Below are 15648 nucleotides of genomic sequence, written 5' to 3'. Positions count from 1 at the left end.
CATCTCCGAGATGTGAAGGAGAGAAATATGATGAATGATGGCGGGTGGGTCCTGAATAACCAATATGTGCTAGTGCTAGAGCTTATTTACAACGCTTGGCCGGGTCGATTCTCTTTGCCAAATTTGCATCTTTCTTTCGGACCAAAAAGAAAGAAGAAGAAGAAGAAGAAAAAATTATAATAAAACCTGTTCTATTCATATTTTTTTGTTGTGTTTTGTTTTGCCGTGTTTTCTCGTTTGGCGGGGTCCATTTTCATCCTTTCTCGGCTGGAAGCCAGCGGCCAATTATGCACTGATGAGATGGCCGTAATTGATGACGCGAGTCGGACCGTGCTGTTGCTGCGGATTTCTTTTGAAGGATCGGCTTTCGAACGACACAAACAAATGATGAGATTTATGAAGCCCCTGCTCTTATAGTTACAACGGCCGGATAATTTATTTGCCCATTGGGAACACCAGTATATATACATACGATTGCACCCAACTTTCTATTTGCAATTCAATAGGCCTACAGCAGTGGTGTTACAGCTACCATCATCATTCCGTTAGCCTTTTTGTTCATACCCTGTAGTTTGTAGACAAATCGGTGGGCATATTCATCCGCCTCCAACAAATTTAGAAAGAAATGTTCAAGTGCTTTTTTGTTTTTCTGTTTTTATATTTTTGTTTTCGTCTGTGCTGACGGTGTTTTTGTTGTTGATTCTTTTATGATTAGGTACCGTGGGGGTCTGGACACGCAGTTTGGCCAGACGGGCGTCGACTCGCTGTACGAGACATTTCGCGACCGGGAGATCATGTTCCATGTGGCGCCTCTCCTTCCTTATACGGAGAACGATCCCCAGCAGCTGCAAAGGAAGCGGCATATTGGTAAGACAGATGGCAGACTGGAATTCAGCACAAGTCATTGATACGGATGCGAAAAAATGCTGTTTTGATTTACTATAGTCACCCGTTTCCTGATTTTTTCCTGATTTTTCCCTTATAGGAAACGACATAGTCGCCGTGGTGTTCCAAGAAGACAACACGCCCTTTGCACCGGACATGATCGCTTCGCACTTTCTGCACGCCTTCATTGTAGTGCAGCCCATCGACCCGTGCACACCCAATGTTCGTTACCGCATCACGGTCACGGCTCGCGACGGCGTCAACTTTTTCGGGCCGACGTTGCCCGACCCGCCCGTCATGCGCAAAGGCCCAGAACTGCGCGAATTCCTCCTCACCAAGCTGCTGAACGCCGAAAACGCTTGCTACAAGGCCCAAAAGTTTGCCCGGCTCGAACTGAGGACTCGGACGGCCTTGCTGTCCAATCTGGTCGATGATCTTCACAAGAAAACCTGCGATTTCCTACACCTGTCGTCGCCACTGCTAAGCGGATCATCTCAGGCTGAAGCCCCCGCCAAAACAGAGGCCAGCCAGCACACGGCGCCCGTCGGCGGAGGCGCTCGTTTTATCGATACGGTTCGCAAGGCCCTGTCGTCGGCCAGGCGAACTCAGCAAGAACAAGGTGCTGTCGCACAGGCCTCTGGCGCGTCCAACAAGAAAGGTTCGATGAACTGGTCCAACGCTTCGTCAGACTCCACTCCGGCCAGCACGTTGCGTTTGAGCAGCAAAGGCAGCAATATGAGCGGCCCGTCCAAAGCGTTGATGGCTGCCGACAAATCGTCGTCTCTGTCATCACAGTTGGCCGTCCAACAAGTTGGCATGGCCTCGCCGTCTACTAGCCCATCGCTGGACACTCCGCCTTCGCGAATCGCTCGTATGACCGTCCCTGATAGCGACGACTCGTCATTGAACAGCATCGAGATGGAGAACATTCACCAAGCGGCAACGGGGTCGCGGATGACTGGAACCAATCCAATCCACCACCAACAACCTCCGCGTCCGCCCACCGAGGACTCGGACACGGGAATGGAGAGCCTGTCATCAGCCGAAACTCCGGCCACGGCCAAGAGATTGAGCGGCAAGTCGTGTTCCTGCTACGGTAACAACAGCGAGTCGGAGCCAGGTCATCACCAACCGGAAGAGGAGCAACAACATATCCGGCAAAATGAAACACTTCAACAGGAGGTCAACAAGCTAAAGTTCGACAAGCTAGAACTACTCAGACAGAACGTGGTAAGTAGATTTGTCCTTGTATTGACGTTGGGATTTTTCATTTAAGAAAAATGTAATCTAATTGAATTGTTGTGTTTTCAACAGAGTTGCCAGCGCGATATCAAGCGATTAAAGGAGCGCGAATTCCAGTTGCACTCGGAGCTGATCACGGCCAGCCAGGAGCTCCAGCGCTTACGCTTGATCCTTCGGGATCACCAGGCTACATCGTCCATGTCTGCTTACGAGGGTTCTCCTGTTTAAATAGGGGCACGAGGGTCCTCCATACAACGTATCATCATATCTCAACAAAATTTAAAAATATATCTACTACGCATCATTGATTCAACGACAACTATACACCTTCCGATACGTGATGGATCACACATTTTTTCCCCCATTCGTTATTTTCAGTTTTTCCTTTTTTTTTCTTTCTTCCTTTTGTTTGCTCTCTCGTCCATCTCTGTCCCACTTGCCTCTCCCGTATAACCAAAACTGTTATCTCTCTTGAGCGTTCCTGGACAGGGGATTGTATGACGCGAAATTCTCGGATTGATTGTATCAGAGGAAGGAGTAACAATCCTATCTTATTCCTGTGTTTCATTCACTGTTGATTGTGGCTTATCGTATTCATTGTTATATATATATACATATATATATATTTACCTACCAAAGAGACCGTTGCTTCATATTTTTGAGTATGACGCACGTTCGGATCATCTAGAAAATGTTTGTTGGTTTTTGTTTGTGTCAGTCCCAGTGAAGAAGAAGAGCGACAGAAACTGGGAGATAGACGGCGAAGGAAAGAACCGCTGGGGAATGCAATGTTATAAAGAAAAAAAACAATTGATGTATTTGGTCAACCTTTTTGCGTTTGTGCATGGCCACGGTGCACAGTTTCTTCTAAGTCAAATGCGATTTACTACGATGTTCAAATACGTCGTTTACATTGTGAATCCCATCTCTGTGTCTTACACTAAATAGAAAACAACCGCTGAAGTCATTCCCGAGAGAACGTGTTTGATTCACAAGAATCTTTGAAAATTCCTTCGTTTTTTTTTGTTTCTACCGCTCGTTCTCACGAAAATTAGCAATTATCACTGGTTCTCCCCCCCTCCCCCCATTGTAAACACACAAACACGTACAAAACACGACAAACTCACACAGTTTTTCCCTAAGCGGACAATCAGCTTCCCTCCTTGTATTGATCAGTTATTTTTCATTGCGCCTCATTTTTATTTTGTTTGTTTTTGGTAAAGAGTTCTCAGTTGATTTAATCCTGTTTATATTTCATGCCCCCCTATTCCCCACCTCCTCGCTACGCTACGCGTTATTGGAAACTGCTGTTTGATAGACACCTTGTATGTACAACATGAATGTTGATATAATACACCCGCCACAAATTGTACCCGAAAAGAAGCCATGGAAAAGAATCCATTCTGTTTTGGCTGTCGTTTTATTTTCAAAGGGGAATATCTGTGCATTCAATTCTTAACTCAATAAGTCATCAAAGCTTCAAAGCTTTATTTAATAGTTGACTTGCTAAGAGCATTTTCCGCTGCAAAGAGAAAGAGTGTATAATCCTTACGAACTACAAAGGATTCTAATGAGACCTTGACAAGACAGGTATTCATTCGTGATTTAACGGATCAAAGAGTTCCCTATTTACGGGACTTCAATGTTCTCTACTTTTCGTGACTTACGGAATATAAAAAAATCAGCAAAATAGTTTTACAATCACCTTTCCCGTTGCCGCGGTTGACAAAAGTAAAATACATCCAGGGTAGAACTGTCGCTCCTCGCCATAAAACTGACATCTATTCAGTGTATCTTCTCAAATGGAAGAGTTAAAACTTAACCTGGAAAATGCGCACACCTTTTTTTTTTAATAACCGACTAACCGAGTTAAATTTCTTTTTGAATGCAGTAATATTTTTTGATTCGGCACTTGTCCATTAAAAAGTTCCCGATTTTTTCCCCATGAAGCTTCTGTATGACAAAATATGAAGACAATTATTTTAATCACATTAATATACTCATGAATCATTCGTTTTCGGGTATTTTAAATTTAAAAACAAATATATGGCACGCCGATATGGACACGCCGAATCCATTACAAAAAAAAGTAAAAAAAAAAAAAAACAATTCGCCGCTACGTTATCTAGCGGTCAAATATAGAACTACAAGCAAAATTCCCTTTTCTTGCCCCAAAACGCGAAATTTTCTTCGCATATTCGCAGAACGTGAGAAGAGAACTAACTCACTACTCAGACCACACAATCTAAAAAAAAAACGCTTGTCACACTGTTGTAACCTAGGTAAATCATTTCATCTGAGTCAACAGTCAACGTTAAGCTAGCTTCGATAATTACCAATGAATTCATAGGTAAACAAACTCGAGTGATTTCGTCTGTAACGTTTCGGTGATGTGTTCTTTTCCGTGTAGCATGTTGGATAACCTTAATGTTTTTCATCAACTTACAGTCAGAGGAAACGTGAAAGTCGTGCAGCCTAAATATTTTGTTCAAATAACTCATTGTATTCTACTGAATGTGCCATCGAAATTATACAGGTAACAAACTAACAACCAACACTAGCTTTATTACGTGCTGAAACATATTTTCTTCTCATGTTTTATTAGGATTCATCTTAATTATCGCTGTTTCTGTTGGACTTGCTAGATCACCAACCCAGCATCGACCAATCTCTCATTCCATCTTCTAGAGAATCTTGGATAACTGATTGGTGGTTTCATGTGTAAGTTCACTTGTCATGTTACTGAACTTTATTAATTGCAGTCTAATAATATGAATTTTTGTTTTATTTACAGGTTTATAAATTGGCATGACTGACTTTATGAGAAGTTATGTCCTTTCAAGAAAAAGGACTTAACAGTCAACAAGATTTCTTGTTTGCTAACCCGTTATTGGCTGCTACCCTTGAATCTCCCTATTTGTCAACAACAAAAAAAGAGGTTAAATACTATGATCATGCTATCATCATTGTGAATTGTGTCTACATTGAATTTAGAGAAGTTGTCATACTAATAGCAATTTCAATGATTGTTTGGTTTCTTATTTAGATGTTGCCTATAAGACCAAATGTTGGGAATCTGGTTATCCCTCCAAAATAAGGCAATGACCACACGTTCAATGCGGATCATTCGTTTTTTTCATCGAACTTGACTCATTCCATCTTCTGGATTGCTTAGGAAAGCTGATTGGTGTTACCTGTGTAACTTCATTGTCATGTCACTGAATTTAAATTTTGTTTACATTTTGTTTCTTGATTTAAGTATTTGGGTAAAGACCGAGAAGATGCGGCTTACATGAACATCATTTAGGTGGCCAGCATCATTCGACTACCCAACCGGCTTCTACAGTCTACTACCCTGCTCTCAACACAGCACGGAATTCTACCATTTAGATTTTTGGCTGTTCGCGACGTTTGATGGCGTTTCCTTGAACGAGATGATGATTTTGGCGAGAAAAATATTGCGTGAGTATATACTTAAAACTGTTTAATTATTCTTTTACTTATTTTTTAAATATATCTATATTTTTTTCATTTACAGGTTCTAACCTTCAGGTTCCTAAATTTGCATGGCAGAGTTTATGAAAAGTAATGTTCTTTCAAGAAAGTCAACAAGGTCCCTTGTTTGCTAACCCAATGGCTGCTACCCTTGAATCTCCCTATTAAGCTCCTTACACAGTCCCTCTTGATTTGAGGTATTGCTTTTTGTCGCTACAATCTTATTGAAAATTATTGTCATCCAAATAAATTTTCATTCTGCTTACAGGGTTATCCTTCTCTACTGATCATGGACTCCATTGGTGAAACTGAAAACCGACGAGAGAATGCTGTAATCCAAGACTGATAAATTGTGTAGTTAGATTAAATTACAAGTGCATTTCTGGGCTCCCTTCTTTTCTGTGGCCCCGTTTCCCTAACTAACCACTAACCAACGCCCGCCGGTGGTCACTCACCCGCTGTGAAACCAGGAGGAGGGGAGGGCTCTGGTCGAACGGGGACTTGGAAGGCGCATGATCTGAGGGTCATGAGTCTAACCCGGAAGCCTAGTAGTGACTAATCGCTCCCCAGTAAAACTTGCCTCGCACTCTTCTCTCCTCTTCCATTTCCAGGTAATCTCCCTGGATCTACGCCGACACTGCATGTGTGAGTTTTAGCAAGCAATCCGCCACCCAATTTGACAAAAAGTGATAGTTTGTTTTCACGGAAATTTCGTCAGACGGTTACAAAATTTCTAATTCAACAATCTAATGTAGAAATTAGCATCTAGTCTACTGGTGCAAATTGCGATTCTTTAAGCTTGATTAATTTATGTGTTGTGTTAAAAGCTGTTGTGGGTAGCTAAAAAATTGAACTAATTCGCTTTTTCATAATATTTTGAGAGAGATCACAAGAAAATCTAAAAACAACGAAGTGATCTAAAACCAAAATATTCAGAAAAAGTGGATTAGTTCAATTTTTTAGCTACCCACAATAGCTTTTAACATATCACCTAAATTAATCAAGCTTGAAGAATCGCAATTTTCACCAGTAGACTAGATGCTAATTTTTATATGAGATTTTTGAACTAGAAATTTTTTAACCGCCTGACGAAATTTCCGTGAAAACAAACTATCACTTTTTGTCAAATTGGGTGGCGGATTACTTGCTAAAAAGCCTCGCACAAAATAAAATGTTTCGAACCGGACGCTCTGTTTAGTGAATTGTTTATTTTGCATATGTTCCAGAATTAAGATAGTTTACAAATATTTTATACAATGACAATTTATTTATTTAAATATGATTATAGATACACAATAATTATGTGAAATTGATGTTGGAGATTATGGAGTTTTAAGAATGGATGTGGGATTTGATGTTGGTGCTTATGGGGTTTGAGGAATGGATGTGTAAGTGGAAGTAGGGAAGGTATAGGTTGACATTAAGGTATAGGTTAGCAACAGATTTTATCACCAAATACTGCATATTCATTAAAAATATACCTCACTTCTTTTAGTAAATCATAACCAAATACCCCACCCCAACTTCCTGCTCATTCCCCCCATCCCGGACATGTTTATTATTTGTTTGACATAAACCTCCCCATAATACTTTTTTTTGTTCCTTCTCATTATATAAAGGTAAACTGTCAAGACACAAATAGCAATTAAACACAATATTGCATGTCACTTCTGTAGCACAAAACCAGCACCTTGGATGCACAAGGAACAGCAACTTGATGCAGATATCTTTCACCACCATAGGCTGCACGCAACAGCACACCACATTGGACAGCAACACCACTGCTATGTAAACATGAACCTATAACCAAAGTAAAGTTAATCTTCAGCATCATTAGAAATACTGTATGAAATTTAAAACAAATATGCTACATTATGTCTCTTCAAGTATTCAACGCAAATAATATATGGCAACATTATCTTATACCTATCGTGAAAACTTAAATTAATAAATTTACATGAAACTAGATGACTCATTTAATATTTAAATACAAATTCATTTAAACTTCAAAGGATACTCTACAGTGAAACAAATAAACAAAACTTCTTTCAGAATCTGCCTTTCTTGCATACACCAAACCCCTTTAAAAAATCCATAACAGAACACAGCCCTGAAGGAAATAGCTGTTGACCTGACGAAATCCCAAAATGTTAAAACTAACCAATGGATGCAAAGCTCAGTCACATTTCAATTGTAAAATCTAAACTGGATAAGATTGTCACCTTCAAATAGTGTATGTGTTCATGATGTTCACAGCAAAGGTAAATGCAACTTCCATGCAACCTGCACGACTGGATGGAAGCCCTAGATTGGATGGCTTAGGTTCCTTTTATGAAGAGGTGCCTGCAATCAAACATTACAAATGTTATGATCCACATATAATTCAATCAGTTTAATTGTTAATTTTACCATTGTACAAGCAGAATGTTACTCAGCTTCTCGACGTGGTGGACAGCATCGTTTCAAAGTCTTTCAGCATCAAAATTCGTCTACAAATTAAAAAAAATGAAATTAAACACTTTCAGGCCACTTTCAGGCCACTTTCACTGCACATGCAATAGAATTTAATCGAATCAATTATACCAAGAATAATAGCAAGCTCACGAACCGCCAACCCGAACCAACTTTAAACCCATCACATTCTAAGAAATGCCTCACAAGTGGCAATCAAGCTAACATCAAAACCCCCAAAAATAATAAGGTCTAAAAATGGCGACTCTTTCTCTCAGAACCTCATGATTCAACGTTTCAACCTAACAATGAAGAATGAACCAAGAAGGTAGGGGCTAAAGGGCTAGCCTACGCCCTACAACTGAAGACAAACCTGGCCACAAGATGTCATCTTCAGTGTCTCAGCCAACAACATGGTGCCAACAACAATAACAATTTTTAAAAAATTATTACGACTAAATCCATCAAGGGAACTTCACACTTTAATGGGTGGACCAATTTACCAAATTCGTCAATCACTTCAATCAGGATCTGAGAAGAGCGACTGATTTGGAAGTGGAGGACACGGAACCAACTGCAATTTACTTTGATTTCATCTTTGCTCAACGCCTTCCAGAGGTGAGCAGCTTCTGCGTTGCTACTCTTGGTCACCATCTTCGCTCAATTTTAGATTACAAGTAATTCGTATCCTGCGTGTCAGGGCACATGAAATAGCGTTAACGGGATGAATTCTTCCTGCACTGTTTTTTGGCATAACAAAATTGACGTTGACGAAGAATTCTTCGATGAATTTTTTCAGTATTGCAAACAAACAAGAAAAGTGTATAGTTAAAGTAACTGAAACAGTGAAACTAATGTTTTTTACCGCTGAAAACAATCTAAGCCATCGTAGCGTTGTAAACAACAAATGTTTAAAATTTAAAACGGTAAAATGAATTGAAAAGGATCCCTGCTCTAGCTTATTAAGACTTATAAAATTAGAAACAAAAATAACAAGCAGAAAAAAAATTAAAAAACTCGACACTCACGCAATATTGTTACGCAAGATTGTTGAAGATTGCAACCGCAGTTCTTTCTTTAATTCTTTTGAGGCGTCATTCCCTAGACAGAATATTTTCCATAGATCTGATCATGACCTATTAAAAGGAGAAATAACAGGAATTAGTATAAACTTAACAATAAACGTATAACTATGACTATGACTATGAAGAGAATTTTAGTTGGATATTTTGCCTGTGTGTCAGACATCAGTCTAAATTTACTTCATTTAAAGCTGGTACTAGATGAACAGTCTGGATTATTAAATTAAAAAGATTAAAAAATTGTTTCCCACATGGACTGTTTAACTGTTACAAGAAATCAGACATTAATAGCTTTTTTCATGTGGGAATAGAAGTGGAGGAAATTTAAAAAAATACAAAATATTAAATCATCTAAGAAGAATATAGTAAATGTAGGATACAGATGACGATACATACAATATGATTTGTGTTTTTCTTTTCTTCAGGTTCAGTTCAACTGACTTTAACTGAGGGAACTTTCAATTTGCTGGCAATATTTACCTGATTTGTTCTGAAGTGTTTCTTACAAAACGTACAGCCGGTACGTACAGGAAAAAGAGACGACATCTTGACAAAATTAGGCCACATGATCAGCTGAAATTTTCAAGTAGAAATTATAGACTAGGTTACCACACAAATAACTAAATTCACACACAAATAATTAAGATTCAGTCACATCTAACAAACCAAACAGGAAATACCATTTTTAAGAAGAAAATGTCAGGAAGAAAAATACGCCGTACGGATTATCTAAAAGGATACGCTTTCAATAACAATAAGTGCTCGAAAAAAAATGGCGGCGGTCTTGCGTAACGATGACTATCAGTAGTTTTAAATGTGAATCATAGATGGCGATGAAACTTGTATCAGTACAAAGCCATCTATTGGTAAGAAAAAGCAACTTTCATCCCAAATATGAAAAAAAAACGATCTGTCTCCATCGGTTGTCTCCATTCCTTCAAAAAACAAAAATAATCTGAAAATGGAAACAATAAAAAGACGAACGTCCGATCGAGATCAAAACATTCCATCTTCTAGCCTTTTTTAAAAATTTATTTTATTAATATTTTAATAGTTTTAGTTTCAGTGCGCTAGCAGAGCTAATGCGTCCTGTATAAACTTTGCCGACCGGCATCATATCTATTAACCGGTCGGGAGCGGACGCTCGGGACTTGATATATTCCGGCACGGATCAACTTGATTGCCGCCAAACACGGAATGTGCAGCTAAGTGTTGCTTCTGTCTTTTTCCTTGGCTGCCAGCTCTCTCTCTCTCCTTGTCTCTCCCCCCCCCCCCTCGTTATAACGCAAGAGTAATGAATCATAATCAATCTTGGTGGTCGGCCTCTCTCTGGCCTCTCTCTCCCGAACTGCGTGGAATTGTCAGAAATTGCCTACGCTATATCTACTATATGAACCGTATATGTAGACTACTACTATATATATACTGTGTAGACTAAAGACTCTAATACATATGAGACTATTTCCCATATAAACATTGCGGCTCTTTTTCCCCTCTCTCCTTCCAATCAGGAAAAGTGCCAGAAAACGAGAAATGGAGAGAGAGAGGGGAAAAGAGAAAGAAAAAAACGATCCCGTGCGGTCATATAAGATTCTGGCTATATCGAGCGACCCCCTTTCCGTGCACAGCCGAGCCAAACCACCAAAGTATAGAGAGCAGTCATATTCGTCGGTCCACACGGTCCAAAAAGGGGGGAGAGAAAAAAAGGTCACGGCGTAACCCATAAAAAGGAGGCCCATTATAGATCGGTTTTCACGGCGAGGAAAGGAGAAATGCGCAAGGAAAAAAAAAGGGCGTGTATGGTATTTTTACGTTTTAGAATAGCACGGGTGAGAGTGTCTATATATGCATCAGAGTGGTCTTTTATGAGTGCGCGTATCTTCTTCGTCATCGTCGTAACGCTGTAGATCGGCTGTACACATGTCACTTGAATGATGGCGGCCTCTTCATGAATTCTTGATTGAAACGCTGCACATCGGGCCAAATGGGGATTTGGGGGATAAAAGAGAAAATCCATACTTGCGACGACCCGGGACGACCCCCAGTCGCAAAAATTGTTTCCCCCCTCCGAGTAAAATATGAAACAGATCACAATAAAAGTACAGACACAAGGGTGAAAATCAAGTGTTTTATGCGTGAAACTTCCCTGTATAATGTTTTCTAAGGTTGGTTCTCCATCGGTGCGATTTGTTGTTTATGCGAGAGGGGCAATACGTCACAGCCGAATCTATTGGGGAGAAATTTGGATAGTTTTGTTATATATGCCTATACACATCTTACATAAGGGAACAGGGGGGCCGCAGGGGGGTTTGGAATAAGAGGGGGGCAGTGAGGCACAGCATGTCACAATTATGTTGACTAGAATATGGCACTTTTCTTTTTTTTTTCCCGACTCGCAAGTTGCATATGTCCCGAGTCACATATAAACACATCGACATAAATATACACACAACACACTCTGTCTGTCTGTACACATATTATGGGCAGCAGCAATCCTTATCGAGAGTTGGATGTCTATTCCGTGTGTATAGGTGTATAGGCCATCGGATATAATAATAATATATACGAGAGCTGTAGGGAATTGAACAGCTGCTCGGATGAACTGCGGCTCCAACCCCGGACTACTATGTGAGTCCTCATCGACGCGTCGAGGAGTCGAAAATTTAGACATTCACCCCCTTTTTCCCCCCGAAAAAAAAAAGACCATAAAATAGTATATAGAGGGAAAAAAGGAAGAAAAGAAGGGCTGTGCTGTGTGCGGAGGAACATCTGATATATAGTGACCATTAGCGTGATTACACACTTGAAATGCGCGCGGTGGCAACACGTCAGAATGGGCCGAGTCCTTATTGTGTTGTGTGAATTATTTGGACGATGATGATGAACATCTTGACGTGTCCGTGTGACGAGCCGCAATCCAATAATAGTTGCATTAAATCCATCATCGGGCGTACAGTAGTTATCGTCGGAGTTGCAGGGCCGAACGGAATATTCCCATCGTCTGCATATCTAAACAAAGTTTATCCACGGAATATACGGAGGGGGGGAAAAATGACTTTGTCTGCTCGTACCGAGTGTAGACACACGAAAGTGTGTACACAGGGCAGCTATACTGCTGTGTATAGCTCTCCTCCTAACAAAGGGCCAAAAGAGTGAAAGGCATAGAGAAATGAACTGGGCTTTTGTGCATATTTCATGTGAGGATAGTAGCCATGCACAGGGCGGCCGATAATGTAATGCGCCTTATCCATTATCGATAGCGTGCCGGTGAGAAATTTTTATCCCCCCCCCTCCCCTCCTCGCACTGAAAATATCAAGAAAAGTTGCACCGCCGCCATCAAATTTTTTCAAATGAATAAAATAGGGAAAAATAAAAGTGGGAGGGAGAAAGATACTATAAAAGTCTAATCCCGTACAAACATCAACAAAATAGACAACACGGCGGGAATGGGCGCAGAAAATCATCCATCTCTTTCTCTCTTTCCGCTGTTGAAACTCACGCCACTCACGAACGGCTCTCACAAAAGCAATCAAAAGGTTTAATTGGCTTCAATTATAATCCGACTGTAATTGTTATCTGAATTCTGAAATTGTTTTCTTTACTTTGATCATTTTGAAGGTTATTCATTTTAAACAACAGGGGGGAAAATCAATGAAAAGCAAATAAATCATGCGAGCGGAAAAGATTTGATGGTTTTTATTTGCCCCCGTCCAATGCGGGATCGTGATCAGCTGCTGCTTACTTTTCTGCCGGTTGTTACCCAGCGGGAAATCGCATTTGGAATGATTGCGACATCGCATACAGTTCACGGTTGACATCATCAGGTGTTGTGTGTCGCCGTGTGCACTTTTACACAGTTTGCGCTTCATTTTTTTGTTTTGTTTTGCAGGCGGCGGCGGTCGGTGCGGTTGGCGTGAATATTATGGGGGATGATGACCGGGCGTGAGAAAACCGAGGTCTGGGCCCCAGTAGGGGGGTTGCAAACAATTATATGCAAGTTCTATATACCCTCGACGTCCATCGTCTACATATACTGTAGATCACACAGGTCTCCACTCCACGCGCATCGAACGATAAAAAAATTGGGAAATAGGAAGGTGTGTCTATAAAAACAAGATGGTATCAAATATAAATAGATCCTTCGTGTTTGTACACGGCCCGTCCGCGCATTTCTCTGATGTTGGACTATGAAAAACTGCCATCACGAACCTTTTTTTTGATGGTTCAGGTTTCATATCAATTGATGATGAGCGACCTCAATCCTCTTCAATCGATGTGTCCCCCCCCCAACTGCCTGTCTATTCATTTGCTTCTTTTTCAAAAAAAGAAATGGGACGGGGAATGCATCGCGGAGCAATCCAATCCGGGACCCCGGCAATTCGAGAGTGCAGTTATCCCGGGGAGAGCTATATTATTATTATCAACCCGTCCGTCTGTTATATATACGCGCCGTCTGAATACATAGATGGAAAAAAAGAGAGGAGAAAAGCCACAAGCGGGCCCCACCGGCCGCCCGCCCGCGCGCTATCATATTGACATTCGCTTCCGTCATTTATTATTGACACGGGCGGCCGCAGTGCTATAGACTGCGGCACGCGACACCCTTGTCACCCCGACACATTCAACCCCGTAAATTTCTATTTCGTTCGCCATCCATGGCGGTGGGGGTAGGTATATACAGTCGCCCATAAAAGTGGATGAGCGAAGCCTATATAGCAGACTGTTGAATTATTAGGCCGCAAGGGCAGCGCTGGCAGTGGCAGCACTTTCAATAAAAGCTATCTCTCACCCCTGCGCCTATACCGTTTGATAGACTGTGCTCTAGCCCACTCTTGGACTATCCACTGGCATATGGATGATGATTATTAGTCTCTCTCTTTCCACAAGTGTCCAATCAATAGACAGAGACGTATGGGCCATTACAAAGTAGACGGAAAAGGCGAACAGCCGGGCCGTGATGATAACGAGTCGACACGCAAACACGGACAAAAACGCGCTGGACATGTACAAAACAAAAAGACAATCTAGCAAATGACCAATCGATGACTAATAATGATGATGATCGCCGCTCACACTCTCCAAATGATAGAGCAAACACCTGGCGGCATGATTGGCCATTGACTGTTGTTTTTCGTTCGTCAAAAGTCAATCAGCCACGAAACAATAAGAGTTTTTAAAATATATATAAAAAAAAATAGAACAGGGCCACTTTGATTGCTCGGATGAGTTGCAACAGCCAATGGCAGGCAGGCAGAGGGGTCGGACGTCGTTGCTCTGTGTGTGTGTCAGTCAATCTGAATTCTGAATCATTTGAGGGCCTCTGCTGTTGTGACTGATGTGTGTTTATCGACCCTTATATAGCGTTTTCATGTAATATTTCAACAACAACCGAAAAAAAAGGAAACACAACAATAAAATTCTCTTTAAAAACAAAAAAAAAGTCCGGCTGCTCTTTTCCTTTTTTTCTTTTAGAGTCCGGCGCTATCAAATTAGGAGCGGCGGAACTAATAACAGTCACGTGACTCCTTTTTTTTTACCACACACACACGGTAGATGTGTGCGTATATAGTACGGGAGAGGGTGGAAAAAAAAATAGGAGAGAGGGTGGTATATATAATGGGAGATTGAAGTCACGGTTATGATATGGAAGAGTGGGCATGTGGTAGCCGACGCCAGTTTTCGACCCACGCGACCGACACGCGTCTCTTATTTAACCAAAAAAAGGGAAAAATAGAAAAAAAAACGAAGAAGAAATGGCTGGAATAATAGTCTAACAATAACAACGACAAGACCCTGAAATGTATAGACAAATGGAAAATCAAGTTTTTCTCGGGAAGCTTTTTTTTTTTTTTAAATGTAATTTGCCCACCTTCTTTTTTATTTTATTTTTTTTACCTCGAATGTTTATTACAGCGTCTGATTATTACCCGTTGTTGTTTTCTATTCTCACTCGAGCGAAAAAAGGGGAATTGTGAAATCGAATCTATGCGATCGATGTTTGTTTTTTAAAAACATAAAAAGAAGTAGACTATATTTGCGTATGCCATTGTTTTATTTATTGATCATCGATACGGTCATCGAATCCCACCGGGGCCTGCTGGTAATCTGAGCGCTCTAATCGTACAGAGATATAACCCCCACTTTTATATATGGGCAGACGAAACATCTGCAACCAGGAACAAAAAAAAAACAAGTTTTAAGGAAACAGTTGAGTTGACACAGGGGAGAGGACGATGGAATTTTCTAAAAAGTCGGAAATTAACGGAAAAAGAAAACAAAGAAATGAAGAAAGACACATCCAGAGATATACCAGTGATGGTATAGGTACAATCTAACCTAATCACCTGCCTCCTGTTCGCGCTCCTCCTTCGCCACCCGACTAGACACTCAGAAAAACCAGGAAAACCAGGTGGTCAGCAGCAGCAGCAGCAGCGTTCCTTTTTTGTGTGTGTGTCTATGTCTTCTCTTTCCTCCTTCCATTCCAAAATCGGT

The 15648-nt window shown here is 40.8% G+C and overlaps 1 protein-coding gene and 2 long non-coding RNA genes across 8 annotated transcripts in view; 2 read left to right on the top strand and 1 right to left on the bottom strand.

Annotated features, from left to right (window-relative positions):
- LOC124195903 (rap1 GTPase-activating protein 1-like) overlaps positions 1–3524 on the top strand; it is a 51963-nt gene extending 48439 nt beyond the window's left edge. For all 4 annotated transcript variants that reach the window (XM_046590552.1, XM_046590541.1, XM_046590572.1 and 1 more), the window contains 3 exons: positions 716–867; positions 986–2115; positions 2200–3524. In XM_046590552.1, the coding sequence (XP_046446508.1) occupies positions 716–867; positions 986–2115; positions 2200–2355 (1438 nt within the window). In that variant the 3' untranslated portion in view covers positions 2356–3524. The remainder of the gene's footprint in view (positions 1–715; positions 868–985; positions 2116–2199) is intronic.
- Positions 3525–4974: 1450 nt separating this feature from the next.
- On the top strand, positions 4975–5706 carry LOC124195894. Of its 2 annotated transcripts, XR_006875471.1 has the most exons (4): positions 4975–5095; positions 5174–5325; positions 5387–5589; positions 5666–5706. It is a non-coding gene; the product is annotated as an uncharacterized LOC124195894 (long non-coding RNA). The 2 variants fall into 2 exon arrangements; XR_006875468.1 differs by having other exon boundaries at positions 5174–5589.
- Positions 5707–7261: 1555 nt separating this feature from the next.
- LOC124195886 lies at positions 7262–9857 on the bottom strand. 2 transcript variants are annotated; one of them, XR_006875463.1, is made up of 5 exons: positions 9636–9857; positions 9102–9209; positions 8032–8111; positions 7845–7965; positions 7262–7422 (listed from the first exon to the last, which is right to left on the bottom strand). It is a non-coding gene; the product is annotated as an uncharacterized LOC124195886 (long non-coding RNA). The 2 variants fall into 2 exon arrangements; XR_006875462.1 differs by lacking the exons at positions 9102–9209; positions 9636–9857 and adding an exon at positions 8206–8353.
- Positions 9858–15648: the final 5791 nt, after the last annotated feature.

Source organism: Daphnia pulex, chromosome 1, assembly GCF_021134715.1.
Source record: "Daphnia pulex isolate KAP4 chromosome 1, ASM2113471v1".
NCBI classification, from domain to species: domain Eukaryota; kingdom Metazoa; phylum Arthropoda; class Branchiopoda; order Diplostraca; family Daphniidae; genus Daphnia; species Daphnia pulex.
Note: the sequence above shows the minus strand (reverse complement) of the source record. Positions and strands in the feature narration are given on the sequence as shown.